Source organism: Pieris brassicae, chromosome 11, assembly GCF_905147105.1.
Source record: "Pieris brassicae chromosome 11, ilPieBrab1.1, whole genome shotgun sequence".
NCBI lineage: Eukaryota > Metazoa > Arthropoda > Insecta > Lepidoptera > Pieridae > Pieris > Pieris brassicae.
This window is the reverse complement of record NC_059675.1, coordinates 14,674,104-14,696,312: the sequence shown is the minus strand read 5'-3', so window position 1 is coordinate 14,696,312 and position 22,209 is coordinate 14,674,104. Positions and strand designations below refer to the sequence as shown.

Sequence of the window (22,209 nt, the reverse complement as noted above, 5' to 3'; positions counted from 1 at the left end):
ACGTTGGTCAAAGTTGGCTTAACTTGTGATACAGTAATACCCCAACTTACGCTACCTCGACTTACGCAAATTCGGAGTTACGCGATTTAATTTTCTCGTCCGAAAAAGCTCTGTCCATTTTTTTTCTCCACTGAGACTCAGGCGGAATCAGTGCCAGGGCAGATGAAATTTGCAATGTGATCAAAGACGTTGTAGAACTTGGTAGACCAATAAATTTAGAAGTGGATAGTGATGATGTTCAAGAGCTGTTGGATTCACACAATGAGGAGCTTACAATTGATGAGCTCATAACAATGCGTGAACATGAGGAAGAAATTGATAATCATGATTCTTTGGGTCCAGTTCTATTAGAAGATCAAATGACAGTTGGAAACTTGACAGAAGCCCTCAGTTCGATTTAAAAAGGGTTAACAATTTTTAAAAGTATATACTATAATGAATAGCGCATTTTTGTTACAAAACATAGAATAAAAAAATTACTAGGATGCTACGAGGAGATATTACGGGAGTAGAAAAAATCATTGACTCGTCACCTATCGCGTAAGTCGTAATACCCCGGGGTATTACTGTAATGCGATTTTGGAATGAATTCAAAACCGATAAATTATCTGGCAATCTTTTCTGAATTTCTTGAGCCAAGAACCTAGTTATTTGGCTCTTAAAGTTATATGACTTATGTTTATGCGTGAAGACACTCTTTCTCTCAATCCGCAATATGCTGGTATTCTGTTTGGTGGTTGAAAACTTATAGCTTTTAAGCCTCTTTAATACCATCAAATTGGTGCGTCATTCGTGAAAATATTTACATATTTTATTAAGGTGGCAACATTATTTGGTCACAATATATTAATAACATGTCATTCCCTAAACTTTGTTATTGTTAAATAATTTATTTTATTTTATTTGTGAGTTGTTTGACTTAGTGGTGAAAAAATTTATTTGATTTGTTTTTTCCATCCATCATTTATGTCTAAATTGATGGATTTCTATATATCTTTCTTTTACTATGCATTGTAAACGTTATTATGCCATGTAGTTATCAAAAGCACTAATAGTTAAACATAAATATGATAAATAACTATTGTATTAAAACCATTGTTTGATATTTCATTTCGTGTATTTATTTTGTAGATGTCTTCGGAAAATGAAATAAACTAACAAATTTTTTCTCATATTTTATGATTTTAAAAAGAGATAAAAGATCGATTGCTATTTTAGTTTGTTCTAGACAATTAAAACTCGTTTTGTCTCTACTTCATTACATATAACAATTTGACTAAAAGACATGTCTGCTTCCGCGTGTAATAATCTTTAAAAAAAATTATGAATTTGGCGCCTTTGTTTAACATTATTCAATTTCACGTTTTATTAATTTTCTTTAAAGTTTCACACTGATGAGTATCTGATATTTGATTTGATTTTTATTAACTTGTGTTATTCTCGATATATTTTAGCGTAATGCAGTCTGTAAATTCAATAAACCATATTGATGTTAATAGCAGTGATTTTCAAGATAAATTACTAGATGAAATAGCAAATGACTTGACAAGACTAAAAAAAAATATTACAATTATTACCAAGATACGAAGTAGGTTAAGCTAGTTTATTTTAGGGTTTACTAAAGAATACTCTTATTCTAGCTTTATGTTGAATTTCTTTAGTTAGTAGTTCTTTAATTAGTATTCAACTTATACAAAACATAACTATATTAGTAATGATAAAAAATTCTAGTGACCGGAAGTGAAATGGAGGTGGAAACAGCTGCTATGCACCATGCTCTGCTTTGGCACCAACTTGAAGAAGCAAAAGATAATATTGTTAACTCAGAAAACTCTCATCAATAGAGATAATAATATTAATAAAATTCGATAGACAAAACCTTTATTTTATTTTAATTTCATGTTTCCCTCAATGTAGGGCAATCGATCTCCGTTGATTATTAAGTCTTACCACTAAACTATTCTTCTTGTAATATTATTACTAAGTGTTCCCCTCGGTTACACCCAGGGTAATTTAAGACACAGGCACATTATTATGATGTCAAGGAGCCACATAAATATACTTCACATTCATTTGAGTTTTCATTAATTATATTTGAAAAAAAACAACCTTATAATGAATAATTAGGTTAAATCGCAAAAAACTTATCACAATTGTGTATAATTTATAGCGCAGGTAAAATAATACGTATGTCTGGAGGTCATAGTGGCTATTGATAGTAACATAATAACAAAACATGTTGATTTTCCTCGTCTCGTGTTAAGGATAAAACTGTTTTGTTTCAGATGAGTACCGAACGTAAAAAGTATTGCGCGTTTTTACAATGTTTGTCAAATACGAATATATTTTGGTGTTCGTAATGTTGTTTTGTAGCTTTGGCCTGGACGCAAAGTTAAAGATATATTCACCACCGCATTGTACTCAAGTCACGAAAGGTGAGTAAATACATAATAAGATTAGCCAAAAACGCGTTATTTACAGTGTTTCTAAACAATTCGCTTTATCTTTCAGATTCGGATTATATATCTCGTTATAAAATGGATTATCCCGTGGCTTATATTCATCCAGGACAGAAAGAAGCTTTCCAGAAGGTCGGTTTTTATTCAAATATCTTATCCTTCAATATATTCATATTAAGTATTTTATTAAACGAAGTATATTATTTTCAGCTGTTCTGCATTAATCCTGCGGCAGTACACAAGGGTGTTGCCGTGGTCTGCGACTGGGCTGCTCCACCGCAGGTGCAGTTCACGATGGGAGACGAGTACATGCACGTGGTTCGACAGGACCCCGCAGGCCAATATCCTGGCAACGCCGTCATTAAAACATACCAGATCTGCAACCATACCACACATCTTGACCGTCAGTCTGGCATAGTTGTCACTGAAACTGGTGATTTCGAATAAAATTTATCATTATAATAACATATTCCTCTATTTATCAACTATGTATTGAAATTCATGACATTTAACGTAATTAAAATATTGTTGAGAATGGCGGTTTTTATTTAGGTACGCTACTTGATAAAAGACTTTGCTGAATTCAATTAATCCTATTTTCTTTCGTTGTTTGCTCGTTATTCAGTGATGTTAAATTACATACCGTTAACTAACATTAAAGGTAAACATTTTTTAATTTTCTTAACCAGTATAAATTGGCAATTGAGTCGTAGTTAGGAGTTATCAGTCCGTCGAAGTAGATGCCTGTAAATATCAATATTAATTCGGATCACGCACATTAAAAAATGAACTCAAGGGCTATTGTTTTGATTTGCATGGTGTCTATAATTTGTAGTGCATATGCGGGAACATATGAGTTTGAATTTGGTAATGTATACCACCTACTATTTCGATATTCATATAGATAATATTTTATATGTATGACGTATATTCATAATAAATCCACTTTTAACCCATATTGGAATTAGTTTTGTTATTACATACTTAGTCAAGGTTAGTTATTGTTTCGTGTAGTCGGCGGTCCGTCTTCGGTCTACATACCTTGCAATATGGTATGGTACCGTAACAATAAATTAAGAGCCGCCCGCGCGGTAAATAATAATAATAGCCAAAAACATATAAAGGGTAACAAACCGCCTTCACCGGGGAAGCCGTGGACGTTTACTTCGTACTTCGCTCACTCCAGTAAATTTCCCTCCTGCGCTTCAAGCGATTGAGCACAGTTCGACGACCCAAGCAGAGTCTTGCAGGAGACGCCATTGCGCTAGTCGCGGGAAAGCGCCCATTCCGGCGAGCTACGCTCGCCAAAACAGCCCGAGCTGAGCTGTAAAAGCCCTTAAAGCCAACAGCGAGATTCCTTTAAAAAACCCCAGTTCCATTTGCAGTAAGCGCATCTTTGGCTTCGAATGATGTAACAGGACGATTGCAGGAAATCGTTACTGTTACCCGTGCCGGCCAAAATGTGATTTAGAGGGGTTTTAGTTCGGGTCATATAGGGCTTGCGCTTTCTAAGGCTACTGGCCCATTCTGGCACCAGGTGGTTTCCTGGCATATATAGAGATATTCTTGTATTTTCATACATACGTTTATTCATTTAAGGTACGAACCAAGGTGAAGTAATACACTCTTCGGACGGAATAATTCTACCGTTTGCCTACGAGACAAAAAAATATATACCGGTAATTTAAATAGATTTGTTTTATAAATATAGTATTAGTAGTTAAAAGCTATGACTCTTAGATAATAATCTAATTGTTATATTATAGGTACCACCTAGGATGGGGCTGTCTTACGTCAGAGTTATAGTTAACTCACTCTCACCACCTAAAGTTGATTTTGACAGCTCCCTCAACAAAGTGACCATCCGCTTCAGCCTTACTCAGATCACTTTGTCTACTTATACTATTGTCGGCAAAGCTGTCCAAGCTCCATAGTGGATTTGTACTCCATTCGGCTGTCACGATTACATATTTGAAATAAATAAAATTTACATCTGATCTATTCGCTAATAACTTTAGCTAATGCGGTATAATGTAGGTAGACCAGAACGATCTCTAGCTGCAGGTCATTAGCATATTGTTTTGCACATTATTATTGATTAGGTAAATTATAAATAATGTTTCGACACTAATTTGGTGATTTCTATATCTGGCTTGTAACTAGGAAAGATTACTTAAAGAACTTCGGTATGTCTATTTTTATTTCCATGAAAGGCCTATAGACATATCTCCTTCCATAAAATATGTATTTGAAAGTGTAATAACGTTTGCTCTTGTTTTAACGTAGTAGGTCTATAGGTAGGTGCAGTTGGTTACGAAATGATTTGTTGTCTCTACTGGAATGCATGCAAGCTAGGTAGAAATAAGTAGGATATTCAATGTCGCCACCTCTTGGAAGAGGAAGAAGTGATCAAATTGTGATTCAGATCTTAAGTAGATTGATAATGAATCCGAGAAATAAACGAGGCGGTTCACCTCATAGTGATGAAATCATATCAATCAGTTGATCACACTAACAACTTCTGTACGACTGTCCGACAATAAAACACCCTTTAATACGTTTAGAAATATCGATAACGTCGCGAGCCTTTAAATCCAAGAGAGTTACGACTTTTTTATGATTCAAATGCCTACTTTATGTCTGTAGAATGTATTATTGATTTAACAAATTACTGTTACTAAAAATTTACAGTTATTGCTATGTGGAATTCGAAGAAAATACTTATTTTTCTACTGATAGTCGTGTGTGAAACACGTGAGAAATCTTTTTTCGAAATCGCTCGTTATGAATACGGTTACTTTTCCATATACTATTGTTTTCCTCGGGCGTGAAAATTTCTTTACTAGAAAAAATCATCAGGTTTTAATTTTTAGGTAATTCTTCGAAATCTAACGTGTTGTCAGTTATCCACACGGAGGTTATTCCTTCGTTTGTGCCTGTATATCGGGTTAAATTAACCGTAAGTTGTCAACTTTTTAATGAAGTTTCGTAATGTGAACCTACATTCTCTATAGTCAGTAGATTTTTCTTACATTTTTATTTATAGTCTCACAGTCCGCTTTCGAAGACAATAACGCATCTCATCGTAGAGTATATAAGCCAGATATCGAAACTGTCAATCGAGTTTGACCAGCGTGAGTCTATTTTAGTTTTCCACGTACAGTTTCCGTTTGTACCTATTCCGTTCGGCGTCGTCGGGTTCTCATCTTTGTACGACGAGGGGCACTCGCAGCTGGATCCGCAGAATCAATATGATGCTTATAAATATGTGATACAACAATTCCTGGTCGCAAATGTTGACAACTAGTGCATACGATAAAATGACATGATACGTTTGTATTTGTATAAATACTGTTCAAAACCACCACAAACGTTATGTTTTACTTAAATAAACCTCTCATCGTTTTATTAGAAATTTTATTTTCACTATTGACGACTAAAACGTTGTGACGTCAAGTGTAAAAAATATTTAAAGAAGTAAAAGTAATGTAAAAAGCAAATTTGAAATTCATGTACGGCCTAAATGTCTCTAATCTGTAAGATCGTGTCAATATTTCACTTTAAATGCCACTGTGTGTGACGTGGTCAGGCGTGGGTGCGAGAGTTGATGTCGTCGTGCCTCTCGCGCTCGGTGTCTCGATGGTCGCCGGAGACGCGGAGTCCGGCCGAAGTGCCGGCCTCCTCGTGCTTTCCCGAATGCGGGGCCGAAGGGGCCGACTGCACGAGGCGCCCCATTAGGCTAGCGCTCTTGTCTTTGCGCGGTCGAGTCCACTCGTGCGACAGGACGCGGTCCAAAGTCAGACGTAAAGTGATATCCGGTTCCAAGATATGACGCACGATTGACTTCGCTGCGGCGGATACAGAGTCTCTGATTCTGGAGCGAAAGACCCAGTTGCGCGACATCTGGTCTTTCAGCAACTTACGCAGGTTGGAGTCATCGAACGGCATGGAAGCGTTTAACATGATAAATAAAATGATTCCGAGAGACCAAACATCGGCTAACTTAGGATTGTACGGTGTACCACTGACCACTTCGGGAGCCGCATACGCCGCGGAGCCGCAGTACGTCTGGCTGAGGACGCGCCTGTTGTCACCGTCCGTGCAGAATCTTGCGAAGCCGAAATCGGCTAGCTTAACATTAAAACGCCTGGACAGTAAAATATTCTCACACTTCAGGTCCCGATGTGCAATGTTCTTACTGTGAAGGTATTGAAGACCACTCGCCATCTGTCTGAACCAGAGTTTGGCTTGATTTTCTGGAACGACGCCATTACGTTTGATAAAATCTAGTAAATCGCCATTGTCAGCATATCTCATGAATATGAACACCCTCGGTCCTCTTTGCAGGATACTATGCACTTGAATGATATGGGGATTTTCAATTTTAGTTAAAATATCAAGTTCTCGGGGGAAAAACTTTTCCAAGAAATCTCTAGGCGCTTTTTCCTTGTCGAATATCTTGCACGCTAAGTGCATACGTTTTGGGCTCGATGCATCACAGTACTCCGCTAAGTGAACGGTGGCATACGATCCTTGTCCTATCTTCTTGCCGATTAGGTAGCCTCGTTGTTCCAAGGCGTTGACCTCGGAGCTTCGAGGGCTGAGACGCTCAGCCATGGGGCTCTAACGACTTTATCCTAACCCTTTTAGGATACATTGGACATCTCACGTATACAAAAGGCACAATGTTCAGCACTCCTGTCAAACTGTTCCAATGATAATTTTTATTTATTTTTTGCTCACTGCTCATGTAAGAGAGAATATAAAAATTGTAAACGTTTATATCACAACAAAATTTATAAAATCATTTTACGACATCACAAAGAATTTGGATACAAAAAAAAAACGCTTTCACTATTTAAGAAGTCTTATAAAAAGACGTATTTGCTATATTGACGTACATTTTTTCTTTATTTTCTAAAATTAAATTATTTTTCAGTAAGGCTTCGCAAAATAGGTCTGTTAGCTTTAAAATTAATTCTAAACGTTGATGATTAAAATGTATAATTAATTAAATATTCAAATCGGGGTAGTAAAATTTATTACATTTCGTAATAGGTTAATTAATCATATTTTTTCTGAGTTTTGAACCAAATAATATGTACTTTTATATTTTTCATCTAGAGTGCATTGTGCGGTCTACTACTACTACAACAATGAAACTTATAACAAAGAACATTCTTTATTTTTGTTTGAATTGTACAAGCAAAAATTATTCGTTTACTGTTGGTGAGTTTTTGTCTCAAGCCCCAGTATGTTTTGTTGTCGCATGGTCTGTTTAATGTCATAAAAAACTACGATATGCTGTATCACACCTATGTCATTAATCATTGTCATTTTGGTTTCACCCACTTTTATCTTTGACGTTTGCTATGTTCAAAAAACTTTAGGAAAAGGGAAAGTTCAGTATTTAAAGAATAATATGTATATGAGTAAGAGTATTTGAGTAAATAAGAGTATTTGACTTGCTAAAAATAGGTAAAATAAGAAACTGTTTAAAATATATTTAAACAAGTCATAAAAACCTAGTTTCAAGATGATGAACCAATATTTGAAAGAACTTGAAGCGGTAAGTAAAAACTTTTAATATAATCTAGTTAGTAGTAGTTTACTATTGACCATTCCTAGAAATTGTTGATATTTGTGTATTTGTTTTGTAGGACCCATTTGATCCAGATGAATTTGTGGAGAGAATGGTTAGACGTAGTATGCAAGAGTGCCGTCTTAAAGATGATCAATTTGATCCATTAATGATTCATGATATTTTCACACAAGCTATACAAGACCTGAAGGTAAGTACTTCGTATTTCACATCGCCATACAACGATACTGATATTATTATTAACCTGCAATGTTTTGGTAACAAACATTAAATATATGTGTTGTAACACAGTATAAATAAAATAATTTTAATTATTTATCACACTCATTTTAAATGTTATTGTTTTTTTTTAATTTTTAAAATGTAAAATGTTTCAGTTTATTTTAGAAGCAAGAATTTTTTGTAATTATGTAATGGTATCAATTTTCAGGTCCTCCAAGAAAGGCAAGAAAGGAAATGTGCAAGATTAGAGCAGGGTGTACAAGAGGAAGAAAAAACCTATTTGGCCAAACTAGCTGAGATCATGGATCAACATACAGTAAGATTTAAATTTTTTATTTATTACTGTGATATATTAAGAAGAAGGATTTTATAGGAATACAAAATAGATATTTCAATAAATAAACAATTTCAGCATTGTGTCTCGGTATTCAGTGCCCTTGATGAACGAATGTCCAGGTGTGGAGGTAGAGCTTTAGATGTTGGTGAGAAGTTGGGTGCTGCCAGGGCACCAAGGGCTCGGGCAGCTGCAGCGAGAGACTTGTTGTCACATTTGGCCAACTTTCTTAGCCCAGGACCAGTACTCAGTGATCTGTTTAGTGATTCTAACAGGGTAAAGCATCAGATCATTCATCCTTGTCAAACTAATTTGTATTGCTTTTGTTGCAATTGTAATGTTATTAATACCTTTAAAATATCTAACAAAAGTTGTTTGAAAACAATTCATTTAATATATGAAGATATCAACAAATTTATGTTTATTTTTTATCAATATTTATTCTAATTGCACCATAATATTAATGAAAAACATAGAATTCTTTTTGATATACTTGTACTTTCCAACAAATAATTATTATCTTCACATAGTCACCGCTGCAACAATACATGTATTTTTCATCATAATAATAATTGTATACAATACAATATATAGGTGTATGGTTTTTGGAATGAATATATAATTCCAAGGAGACAATATTTTAGTTAAATGAAGCTGCAGATGTCATTCAAAAGTTATATACAATAGCCCAAGAACTGCCACCGGATAAATTTGAAGTTGCCAGAAAGAAAATTGAAGCAAAATACGATGAGATTGAACGGAATCTGATCGAGGACTTTGTCAAAGCTCAACACCAGGGTAACATGACCAAAATGAAGGAAATAGCCAACATCATGACCAACTTCAAGGGCTATTCTCAGTGTGTGGATGCTTATATAGAGACCAGCCAAATGGTATGTCATAGACCTGCATACGTTGCTAAGTATAATAAGTAAATAATATAAAATAAACTTGTCACATATATTATATACTTTTTTGTCATTTCAGAACACCCTGACGGGTAAAGATATATTTTCTTCAGTGTTGCCCCTTTGCAAAAAGAATAACTCTATAATAAACAACGTTTTCCCGAATCCCGAGCAAGTGATGAGCAAGTTCGTATTGAACATCTTCCATCTGAAGCTGCAGAAGTACATTCAGACGAAACTTGCCGATAAGAACGACCTCGAAAAGTACCTACGAAACCTGTACGACGTCTACACCAGGTACTTCTTTTTCACCTTCCATTTACTCAAAAGTAGGTTCTACGAGAAGAAAGTTTCTCAACCAGAAATCTCACAGACCTAACCTTAATTCTAGAAATTAGTAAACCGATAGAAATGAATCGTTGAACAAAAAGCCATAAATGTCAGCACGCAGCGAGTGTGCGACGAGCTGGTGGCGGCGAGGCTGGTGTCGGCCGAGGGCGACGAGGCGACGGGTGAGCTGCGGCGGGAGGCTCTGGTGAACGGGGCCATGGCCGCCGGCGCAGACGGCTACGGCGCTCTCGAGCTCCGGCGGCTCAAGGCCGCGCTGGCCGCCGCGCTCCACGACTACTACGCCGACAAGCGACACGTCAAGAGGCAGCCGCAAGGCGGAGGGTGAGTGTAGACTCCGCCCCGACTCCCGACCGCCGATTCGCCCTCCCCGCTCACGAGTCGCCGGCGTAGTTTCCAGGAGCTGCGTCGGGACCTGCAGGCGGCGCTCGGAGGGCGCGCCCCCATCACCATCGCCCACATCGAGGACTACGGGGGCGAGACCTTTCTTTGCCGCAAGCTGGCCGAGAACGTGCTCGCCTCCGCCCGGACCTCCTTCCTCAGGTGTCGGACTGTGAGTGAGCCGACGGACCGCGAGACCGACGTCGTCGTAGACGGAACTTGTAACTTTCCGCTCTGTGCTAGCTCTGTTCCGGCGCGGAGCTGGACAACTGCGCGCTGTCTCTCCTGGAAGTGCTGATTCAGCATCTGCTGGTGGAGCACGTGGACTACGCCTTGGACCTGGGAGTGCACTCCATCCCCATCGCAGAGGGAAAGACCCCACCCCAAGTCGGTACCTTCTATATCTCTAACTCGTCAACATAATCCGAATCTCGTCCAATAATGCGATTAAGGATATCTCCCGAGGACAAACTGTAAATCTGAAATACTGGTTAAGGGAGCCTCGTAGTTAAGTACATACGATAGGATTAAACGTGATTAAAACGACCTCCGCAAAGGTTATCGTGGGGCACCTTTACGAGTAACCGATTCCCACCAGAGATCAGCATCACGAAGAAACGAAATCTTTCAGATATATTTTTTCGACATCGTCCACGAGACAAACCAAATAGTGAAGATGTTCGGCGAGAGCTTCCAAGAGTGCGTGCTCCCTTGTGTGAGGTGAGTGGGCGGGGCGAAGGGGGAAAGGCGAGGGTCGTTCGGTCGGCGGTCTGTCGTGACGTGGGTCGGTTTCAGTTCGGCGGGCAAACGGACCGACTGCGTCCAGCGCAAGAAGGCCGTCGTCGAGCAGCTGGAGATGAAGCTCGACGCGGGCCTCGAGAGGGCCATCTCGGCCGCCGTGGGATGGGTCAGGATGCACCTGCAGACTGAGCAGAGGAAGAGCGACTTCAAGCCCGAGGGAGACGTGGACACGCTGGCCTCGCCGGTGAGATTTCGCGATGGCGTCGGTGAACGATCTCGCCCGGGGGGCGACTCATCCGCTCGCTCCGCTTGCAGGCGTGCCTGGGCGTGGTGGCGTTCGTGGCGGGTCTCACGGAGCGCGTGTCGCGGACCCTGGACGGGGCCAACCGGGCCGCGGTGGCCGCCGAGCTGGCCGTGCGCCTCCACCGCGTCATCTACGATCACCTGCACAACTACCAATTCAACTCCGCAGGTTATCTCTTCTCCTTCTTTCCTCTCATAAATATTTATGTTTATAATTAATATTTGATTTATAGCTTTAAACTTTACATTTCGTTGTCCACAATTATAACTACCCTCCAATTGAACGTACGCAGACAATTTCTCCGCATCGTATCCTAACGTTACCGTTTTTACATTACCAACATCCTATCCTCTTAAGTCTCCGGTTCTAATATGCCTTAATGTCTCAAACTGGTAGATCACTTTCGTACACCCAAATTCCGATTCCGGGATCGCTCTCAGCCAACTAAGGGAGCGTTCAAGAATTACGTCACGTAATTTTTGGAGCAATAATCTCCAAAAATTACCCCCACCCCCCCATGCAACGCGCTGTAACGTTTTCTGTACCCAATAGTAAAACGCTAGTACTGGAAATCCGAAAAAATATTAACAATAACGCGCAATTCAATCCCCGCCCCGCATCGTAACGTTTTAATCGCAAGAGGACCCCCCCCCCCCCCCCAAATTCGATACGTAATATTTGAACGCTCCCTTATATCCAATAGACATTATCTAGTCCGAGAAAGTGGCGCTACTGGTTAGTTTGAATATAGCGGAAGTCTTCTATCGGATGTGGCACTTAGCCCTTCTTTCGAAGCCTTCAGCCTATAAGCTTCCCGAGAAATTATGCAACTGGGTCTCCAGATTTCTTGCCAATAGGAACATCAAGCCCGTCCATTATGTTTCAAAGTCAAACCTGTGAAAAGCCCCAGTATTCCACACTAGACTGTGTCCTCATCCATCACCATTTGGAGACTGCGAAGGATCGCTCTTCCTTACCGAGACGCAGATATCTTCTCCGGCTTATACATCCCAGCCCTTCCACCCGAGGTCAAATTGAACCCGTCCTTTATGCCGCGGGCGGGAGTTTTGTCGTAATCAAGACCGTCAACTTATTTACAACCTTTTTCGAGAAACGTTTCACGATCGGGGCAGGCAGTTGGTCTCGAGTAGTGTCAATGCGTAGACCCAAAGCGTTCGGTAACCAGTAATGAAGAACTTGGTGCGTGAGGAGAAAGCTAGTCTTTCTATCGTTACCAAGCTTACGCAGACGAGTACGATTCCGGGATTTGGAAAGTCTGGTTTGCCAAAACATAAGTCACCGGCCTGCGACATGGGTGAGGTTTAGGTGAGGGGGTAACGCATCAACGTTTAACGTAGACCTTGGTCAATTAGTGTGGAAAAAAAAATTGTCGTCATAAAAAAACAGAATATCTGTTTGTTTATACATGGATCATGCTTAAAATTGGCATAGCCCTTGAACCCGTCGACAGATGACATGATAGCGTAAATAATTAAGAAAAAATCAAATTATGTAGCATATCATCAATGCGTTGAAGAATCAGTACAAAATTATTTTTTGTGGGAATAACATCTGATCTTCCCACTTTCAAAGGAATTGTCCCCGGACGAGGTCTGCTCGTCCTCGTTGTTGCCGACGCTGCCTCCCGTCGAAAAGCACTAGTTAAAGGATAAAGCCTAAGCAGCTCGCGATATTATGTAATCGTTAGTTTACGTCAATTCGCCATCGATTGATTCAAGCATTCTTTGATTTGTATTGACGGATGGTAGTCGTAAGCATCCCTTGCCCTGGCAGGTGCGATGATCGCGATCTGCGACGTGAAGGAGTACAGGTCGGCCGTGTGCGGGCGCGGGGGCACCGGCGCGCCCGACCCCGCGCCCGCTCTCTTCGACGCCTTGCACGCGCTCTGCAACCTGCTGCTCGTCAAGCCCGAGAACCTGCACCAAGTGTGCGAGGGAGAGACTCTGGTGAGGCCGCTTCTGCTTGTTTATAAATTATAGATTACATTCAATTCCATTAGCTACAATTATCTTTGGATGTTTTTATTAACACTGATAGTGAAAGTCTAATAAAGTGGACTGTTAGTCAAAGATTGTGAGTGAAACTAAAACTACTTATTTCATAAATGTATGTCACGAAGCAGGATTGAAACAACGTCGTGATAAAGAGCTTTTGAACAGTTTACTGACCGCAGAAGGGCATGATAGTTGTAGGAGCCTTTTATCATCTATTTATTATACAGCGTCGTCACCGTGTACTGAGCTTCGGTTTCCTTAGTTTAAACTATAAAATATTCATTTCATTCAATTAGTTACTCCACTATACGTAGATCGGAAACTTTGAAGCTGTACTAAAATTATCCGTGAAGTAATTATTGTGTTAAGTGTTCGTATAATCTCATTAAGAAAACGATTATTTCCTTTATCTTATTCTAAACATTGTTGCAGCGTTGCCCAGAAACCCAATTTTATGCAATAAGTCCTTTTTTTATGAAGGAGGTAAAAATGCACAGGCCCGCGAGCGCATGCAGTCGCTATCGCGGGGACTGTGGGGATGCTTAACTCTTATCCTTCTATTAATCAGAGGGGAGAAACCTGACCCACCATCCTGAGCCCTCCATATCGCCTGCTATGCCGGACACATTCATTCTGAATAAGTCCTATTCTAGCTTATGTTAACTTTAACCGGCTCTGAACTTCCGCTGATAATTGATGATTGCTTTTCCTCAATCTACCTTCCCAAACTCTCCTTTGACCGTCTGCCTCGAAGAATAATGATCGAAGCCGGCTTCTGTTCGTCCACAGGCGGAGCTGGATCGTTCGGTGCTGCTCAACTTCATTCAACTCCGTGCCGACTACAAGAGCCACAAGTTGGCGACGTTCCTCAAGGGACTATCTTAGTTTAATTTTTTTTTTGAACGCTCTTCCATTGTTATATCCAGTCATTAAACCATTAATAAATAAATTTGTTCTTTCAATTTCCTATCTGTTTTTTAAAAAAAGGTCGACAAACATTGATATTTAGACCGTTAAAATAATAATTGAACGTGTAACAATTATTTTCATGCGATCTCGGAACTGGAGGGATCACATTTCGCCGAGTTTCCGAGGATTGCGCTACTCTATATCATATTGTTACAATGCAAAACCGCTTATCAGCGATATCTGTACGGCATAGCTCACTACGTCCATTCATAAAGCCCCCTCCTCGCCGCATCTCTGAATGGGCGCGAGTGTGTGCGTGCGACGCGGGCGCACCTACTGCGTCGCTATTCAGCACTCGCTAGTCAGTATCGACCGCGCCGGCTCGCGTTTCACCGGTGTTTCGCGCCCGTAGCTCCGAGGACTTTACAGTGACACGCGCGCAGGTCCACGGTGACCGGCCCCGAAACTTCGATTCGGTGTTGTGATCGTCTGCTAATCTGGATACTCTAATCAAAATCGAGAGGTAAGGAACGTCGGGTGTGTTTATTTTCATTGGAACTCGACGCCTACGCGCCGCCTATCGCGATTCGAGCGACGAATTTACATGTTATGTGTCGATCTGTCCGACGCTAGGGCCCATTTATACTATTATCGGAGTGCACGCGATACGAACGAACGATCGGGAGGGTTATTATTATGGTGGAAAGGAGGTCTGTCGACGGAGGAACGATACGAGCCGAAATCACTGCGTCGGGTTTTGAGGTTTAATCGGTCGAGCGCGTTATCTAGGTGAGACCGGCCGCGTCCGCTCCGTTTCAAGTGTTTTTATCCCGGACTACCTGACTCGACACTCGTCTTGCCGCAAATCGATTCTCGCTAATAACACCAGACCTCGACTCGATCGAGACGATAGTTTTTCACCGACATGAGATACCGAATCGCGCTATTAATTATTATACGTCGAACGATGCCTCTGAAGTCTGAAGGACTTTATTTCTTCTAAACAAAGGCTGTAGTCGAGAGCTTGCGACATTCAGTTTGCACCGACGCAGGAGCTTAGAGCTCGCTTTTGAATTCATCACATGGGTATAAAGGTAGAATACACAATGACATCAGTCAAAACTATCACCGAGATAAGCATTCTTATTGTTATCACACAAATTATACGTTACCAAGTTTTCAGCTTCACCGCGATCTTAAATGTTACGTTTGAAGAAAATGTTCGATTTCAACGATAACCTTTTATTTCCATAGAGTACGAACTACCTAAATAGAGCATACTCTATGGCGACAAAGCCTCCGACCGATATTAGATTATAGGCCGCCACTAGCCCTAGTTTCATTAATTGACAAATGAACCCTTGGAAAACTGATTCCAGCCAAGTGAATTTTGTGTAACCTAACCTAACTTAATAGTAGGTACTTAATAATATATACAAATGGTTAATGAATATTATGACTAATAAGTCATAATATTCAGGTAATAACCTATTTTCCCCATTATCTGTGATAAACATTTCTATAATTGTTGATACCAATGGATAAAGCAACAATCTTAATTGTATATCATGTACATCCGAAACAGTGGAGTGTAAAACAAAAAACCTAGATACGAAACTGAGGCATACGTTCTACATTTTCTAGTTCAAAGAGTCGCCCCTTTTTATTCCTGCTCTGTACAACAATTTACTAATTATTAGGATCTATCGACAGATCTGCTCTACTTCTAAGAAATACACGTCAGACTTTTCCTAACACTACATTTTATTACTTTCTTTTCTCATGATTTAAGCGTCGTGTAGATCTTTCGTCAATATATTATTGCGTGTGTATTCTATATTGTGTTTGGTTCCTCTGACTACTGAGATGTAGGTGAACAGGAGTTGATGGGTGGAATGTAGGTTCACTCACATTTAAGCCATGTAACTATAGGATGAATGGTCACTTTTTATCCTTTACAAATATTTGTTAGCATTCGAAGGAGTCATCATAAAGGTCGCGTACCCACTACTCTGTAGTCATGGAGACAAACTGTATTACGTAGTGGACTTCCAGACGAATCAGGACTCCCGGGACGGTAATTCTTATAAAATATATAAGACGAGACAAAGTACTTTGCCCGGGAGCCTGTTGGCAAATACCTGAGATGGTTTTAGGATGGTGATAGCGTGATCAACTAAATTGATTAATATGACGTTAGTGTTTGTTAAAAGCTTCATTTCACATGACAATAATGACATCTTCGAAAACACAAAATTAGAATGTAACTAATCGACATTTAACATAACAACATTCGTAACAAGTATGAATAACGGATGCACAACGTAAGCTTGTTTCCGTGATGGCTGCTGCTGATTCTCGGTATCCAACCCTTTTTGCCCCTTTTATTCACTAAGAGATATATTCAAAATATATGTGGAATACGAGACATTCGGTAGGTATAATTAACCGGCGGCCGGTGGAAAGTCGTTAGCAGAAGCAGAGAGCGGAGGCGACGAACGTTGCGCAGTAACTTATCACGATATCACAAATCCACATCGTTATCTGTATATTACTGAAGGCCACGCTTATGTAAATTATGTATTCAAATTCAATTTCTGTATTTAGCATAAATATGATACCTACTTTCGTCCAATAAAATAGCCGACATAGATTTCTAGGAAAACGCTTTGCAATAAACAATTTAATCTATAATTATTGTTGGCTATATATGGAAATTACATGTAGGATTTCTCGTTTTTTTTGATGTCGCCGATTGTCATTTACTCATACTAAATTATTTATCTCACACAATGTCGTGTACACTATCCTTCGTGACCGACAAATTTAAAAATATATTGATGTGTTCGAGAGTGTGTCTTGTCCGAGAAAAAGAAGCCAAAACAGCGAGTGAGCGAGACAGGTCATATCCAAGCACAAGGATTCGTCAAGAAAATAGTTATAATTTATTTATTGATAATGATACAAGCGAAAAAACTTCAACATAATTAAAACTTTTTATCATTAATTCGAGCATAGTGAAGGAGACTACATACGTACCAATATTTTTTAAATTGTCTCGTTTTTGTCAAGCATTTAAAATGTATTCATTAATATATTAACAAAAGGAAACAAATTGACCATAGATTTCATTCGAAGTAAATTGTTAAAATGAACATTTGAATAATTCAAAGCATGCAAAACTCTAAAATATTCACAAGAATTATATCGCCGAAAGCGGTTTCACTTTAAGAGTTTACAAGTCACAGCTGAGGTTGGTGCTGTATTAGTGCGGGGGTGGCACGGGGGATGAGAGGGGCTAGGGTAACAGATGCGCACACGCAGCCAGCGGTCGTGTGAGTATAGTTTAATAGGTTATGCCGTGGTGTGCGTGTAGGGCTACACCTTGCATGCAACGGGACCCAAGCAGGTAGAAACATCGCCTGCTGACATGCTTTCGTTCGAGACCCTGCAAAATGGATTTTCAAAATTAGGATCAGCAGTCATTTCGAGGAAGCAATGGGATGCTTTTTTAAATAATGCGTCACGCACGCAATTTTATTTTTAAAAAATCATAAATTTCTTTATGGATGAAATCTTGCCATAGACATTTTGACTATTCAGGTTCGCCTTTTACAAGGTAAGGAATAATTCCAATGCCGCTGCTCCTCGCTCCGCGCCGGGGCGGACACGAACGTCGCTGGCACAGTAACAATTCAGTACAAGTCCTAAATATAGTTCACAATAAAACAAGTGTCGCTTGCCCTTCATTCAGGGCACATTTATGAAGTTATTATAAACTCAACGCCCTAAAAAATAGTGTTCATTTCGATTTGAATAATGCGTCTCGGTAATTGGTACATACGTCGACGACTGCGCGGGCGCAACAGAATTTTTAATTATGAATTAATTAGTAACAACTAACAGATCTAAACTTACGTCGGTAATTTCCAAATCGTTTGACGTGAACTCTATTAAAATTATAATAAAACTCTTTCAGGAAGTTTTATAAATTAATTCTTCAAATCATATTTGGGTTCTGCCGTAACTTTCATCAGAATTATTTCCTTGAACTTGGTTATCGTAAGAAGTACAAATCAATAAAATATGTGCATTTTGCATAATATTATGCCGGCCCTGAGACGAGTTCGTCGACATTTTGATAATAAAGCGACACGTATCAATATCACTTCCATAACTATATTATTGTGTATACAGAATATTTGTATTATGTACCTACCTACTCACGATACATAGGTCAGAACACAAGGCGTCCGTGTTTGGATTCACTCAGGCATCGGTCTAGAAACAACAAACTCACTTTGACACGGTGAGATGGCGGAACGATATGAAGTTCCAGCAAATTGTAAAAGTAATTAAAGACTTTACACATTAGTGTGCTGAAAATAGTTATACAAATGCAGCTACTCGGCGAAGGTCAACGGTTTCTAATCTGTCGATTAACACATTAAAGAATACTGAGCAGGCACGGAGGGCTTCAAAGACATATACGTAAATAACTACTATGTATTAGCATTTATTGCTCGTCAACATTCACCTCACGAGAGTATTGTTGGTACTACTGATTGAACGAGTTGGTAATGTTGAGATGTTGTAGAGTATAGTCCACGTTATATTGAAGCCCAGCGTAAGCGTTGGTGGGGTCAGCGATTTTTTTAACCCACACGTTACTCATAGTTATGAATGGAAGAGTGCGAGGGGGCAGGGGCGGTGGCGGTGACTAAATATAGCTCAGCAACAGGTGGTCCTACCCTTCCACCCACGCTTTCGACCAGACTAACCAACTATTATACTATATACTCACAATTAAGAGGTTAGCGGATTATTATAGACGATGCCGTCTTTGTTATCAAATGTTCAATGTCGTTGTCATTGTGATAGTGATGGTGAGGAAATAATATCGAATATTATTAAAATCATTTTATGCATTTGACAACATACAGAGAGAGATCAAAAGGATTACTCACTAACACGGTATTTATCGCTCTCCAAAACACCATTTGGCTTCGATAAAACGCTCGCGGCTTGAATGTTTTGTATGTTCCACTTCTAACTTCCTACATTCTCAGATGTAAGAGATAGAATTAGCTAGAATTTATCATAAAATAACAACAAACTATGAATTAATGTTGCAGTTACATGGACGACGTAATTCATCAGAGTTCGTAACGAACATTCTAGACGTTCTTAAACTTGTCTTTCAAGTCTCGGTGATTTAAATAAGAGATGAGTTTATTTTTTAAAAAGGTTTTGGCCACTTCTGTTTGTTCTTGTTTAAAATTTTAGGGCAAACGGTCAATGAAACGATTCCTTTAATTAGTGAATGATGAACTTTAAATCCAGTAACTCAATCCTATCATCAGTCACAATTTGCCACGCGCGACTTCTTGGCTGATGTCTCGGCAGCGACCCTGAACACTAAATATAGACGAGTGCAGCCCTTTTATGCACCCATAGACGATAATTCACTCGCTCGGACTCGATTGCTCCGGATTCTTGTGATGTCGAAGCATTCACTGTTATTCCGAGAATAATTATCTAGTTGTATACAAAACATTTAATTTAAAACATGCCCCTTTTACGTAATACATTTAATATTCAAACGTAAACATCTATTTATTGATAATGCGTACGTACTGTACCTATACAGCATTAGAAAATATTTAAAAAGGAATAATATTACAATTTATTGACACTACTTCGTCACTTTTTGCTTGATTACATATCCGAGCTGGCTTTCTTCGTCGTGAGGCCAAAATGTTGGCCTTTTCACCGGATCTAGCGCTTGCTCTGGATACAAGTCGTACAACGATTCCATTGTCATTTCTTCAAACGTTGGCAACTTTTTCATAGCATCCAATACCTTAGATGCTCTAAAACACACCATCTATATATCACCGTATTTAAAACCAATTTAATTTGGCCCTTAACATTATTGTTACTTACTCCTTTATATCATGTTCTCTTTCGTCACAATATGCCTTGATCTGCGGTTCCAGCGATTTCCATTGCTCGTCAATAGTAGCTGAAAGTTTATCTTCAGGATAAGGCACCTTATAAGCCTCGTACTCTTTCTGAAACTTCTCTACCATTCCAGCTACTGGCACCAGGGACTGATACTTTTTCCAGTCTATTTTAGGTAGCTCAGGGGGATTCGCGTTCACCCTAAACATTAAATGTAGCTTATGTAAATAATATATACTATTCGTAAAATTCTTTGGAACGACGAAAGACCTTAAATTCAATGGCGATTACATCTCACCTCCGATTCGCGGATGATATCGTTATCATCACAAAAGAAGGCTCGTCTACCTTCAGAGAGTCTCAAAACAAGTAGGTCTCGAAATGGACATGGATATAAAAAAGAATGTCTTTTAGCGAATTTCGCTTCCTCAATGCTCGGTGCTTCTCTACGCGATCGAATTAGAAATGAAGAGATCCGTAAAAGAACTAAAGTCACCGACATAGAAAAAAGGACGTATGTCTGACAAGAGCAGGGCACATTGCCCGACGGGACAAGAAAATCCTAGAATGGAGGCCGAGGACCAGTCGGCGAAACGTTGGACGGTCTACTGGAAATTTAAAGGAGAGGCCTACGTCCAGCACTCGTCAACAGACTAAAACGAACGAACAATTATTTTATTTTATGATACTTTCTACGATGACCAAGGATATAGATACCGTCGGAGATAAGCATCTGCCTTTGCCTTAAATGCTAGAAATTTTCCCTTTTCATCTGGCGGTACTAGCTTTTGAAGTTGGGCCCAGTCGATACTTTGCTTGGTAAACCTTTTAGACATCTTGTCTTTAGGAGTTTGTCAGATTAAGAAATATTTTACAAGCCATCGTTTTCAATTTACTTAGACAAAAAGTGTCATATTTGGTGACATATTTTGATAACAAGTTTATTTCTTTATAAAGTTAATTTTTTAGCAAAAAGTATCCTATTGTTAGAAACAGATTATTAATATAAATTAACAGATTATTAAACAGATTATTATTAATATGACTAAAGGGACGGGACGGTACTCTTAAATTAAACGAAAAAGTTTACAAGAAGTCCTTTCTGGAAGGATTCCAAACGACCTGACTCACCATTGAGAGCTTCCAAACTTGCCTAATACTTACGCAATGCATGACGATCTTGAAGTCGAGATTGCTAAAGTTCCATAAATCTCGTGCCATATTGGCCGAAAATATTTGACTAATGAATTCATGCATGAAGAAATCGATTGCCCACCACGCGACGCAGAAGGGCCAATCGGCACGCAAACTTGCGTGCGCGCAAATTACTTGAAGCCTGAAACACCAATCTGTAGGTTGGAGACCGTATGTCAACGACTTGGCATCTGCAAGTTAATGCCCTCGGGCTTCGAACCCGTGGCCTACAGGCATTCAGTATGTTGGGAGATTCAGGGAATTTGGGTAATCTTTTGCAGTTTCGACCTCATATTAACTGGCTCCTGAACACCTAAGCTACTTAAGAAGTTTCCACTCGAACGAAATAAGAATGTATTGTGTAATGTTGCAAATATTTAATATCAAATCCAAACTTTTAAGCGTCTTGAAGCGATTAGATATGTCGTTATCATATCTTCGGGTGATAGAATATGTTACAAGCAATTTAATTTTTATTGTGTCTGTTATATTCACAATATATATATATATATATATATATATATATATATATATATATATATATTTATATATATATATATATTTATATATATTGTGAATATATATATATATATATTTATAGTTATAAAAACAAATGAGTATATAGTTTTGATTCTTCAGTAGTTAAAAGCAGTGAATCTGCGTAACAATAATGAATTGCTCGCACCTAATTATCACTCTCGACTACACCCCGATCACCCTTCCGAGCGAGCGAACAAACTACACACTGCTTCAATTACAGACATTATTACCACGTTGTCAATGTAAGCATCGTTTCCGGCGGAAATGGCCCAGAGCGACCAGCAGCGC

General features: G+C 39.2%; 4 protein-coding genes across 5 annotated transcripts in view; 2 read left to right on the top strand and 2 right to left on the bottom strand.

Moving 5' to 3' along the window:
* Nucleotides 1-5,858: 5,858 nt before the first annotated feature.
* Nucleotides 5,859-7,348, bottom strand: LOC123715884 (testis-specific serine/threonine-protein kinase 2). Its single transcript, XM_045671230.1, has one exon. It carries the CDS (start codon nt 7,074-7,076, stop codon nt 6,045-6,047), a length of 1,032 nt encoding a protein of 343 aa, XP_045527186.1. The 5' UTR covers nt 7,077-7,348; the 3' UTR covers nt 5,859-6,044.
* Nucleotides 7,349-7,450: 102 nt separating this feature from the next.
* LOC123715883 (exocyst complex component 5) lies at nt 7,451-14,257 on the top strand. The gene is made up of 14 exons (XM_045671229.1): nt 7,451-8,028; nt 8,120-8,251; nt 8,492-8,599; nt 8,696-8,893; nt 9,262-9,510; nt 9,605-9,822; nt 9,970-10,197; nt 10,267-10,426; nt 10,498-10,641; nt 10,886-10,974; nt 11,050-11,239; nt 11,311-11,467; nt 13,094-13,266; nt 14,104-14,257. Exons 1-14 carry the CDS (start codon nt 7,996-7,998, stop codon nt 14,197-14,199), a joined length of 2,175 nt encoding a protein of 724 aa, XP_045527185.1. The 5' UTR covers nt 7,451-7,995; the 3' UTR covers nt 14,200-14,257.
* A 335-nt stretch (nt 14,258-14,592) lies between these two features.
* The window catches only part of LOC123716051 (ETS-like protein pointed), a 59,070-nt gene continuing 51,453 nt past the window's right edge, over nt 14,593-22,209 (top strand). For both annotated transcript variants that reach the window (XM_045671548.1, XM_045671547.1), the window contains exon 1: nt 14,593-14,746. The gene's annotated coding sequence lies outside the window, so the exon portion shown is untranslated. The remainder of the gene's footprint in view (nt 14,747-22,209) is intronic.
* LOC123716052 (ATP synthase subunit d, mitochondrial-like) lies at nt 19,808-21,100 on the bottom strand. Its single transcript, XM_045671552.1, has 3 exons — nt 20,905-21,100; nt 20,170-20,388; nt 19,808-20,096 (listed from the first exon to the last, which is right to left on the bottom strand). Exons 1-3 carry the CDS (start codon nt 21,021-21,023, stop codon nt 19,919-19,921), a joined length of 516 nt encoding a protein of 171 aa, XP_045527508.1. The 5' UTR covers nt 21,024-21,100; the 3' UTR covers nt 19,808-19,918.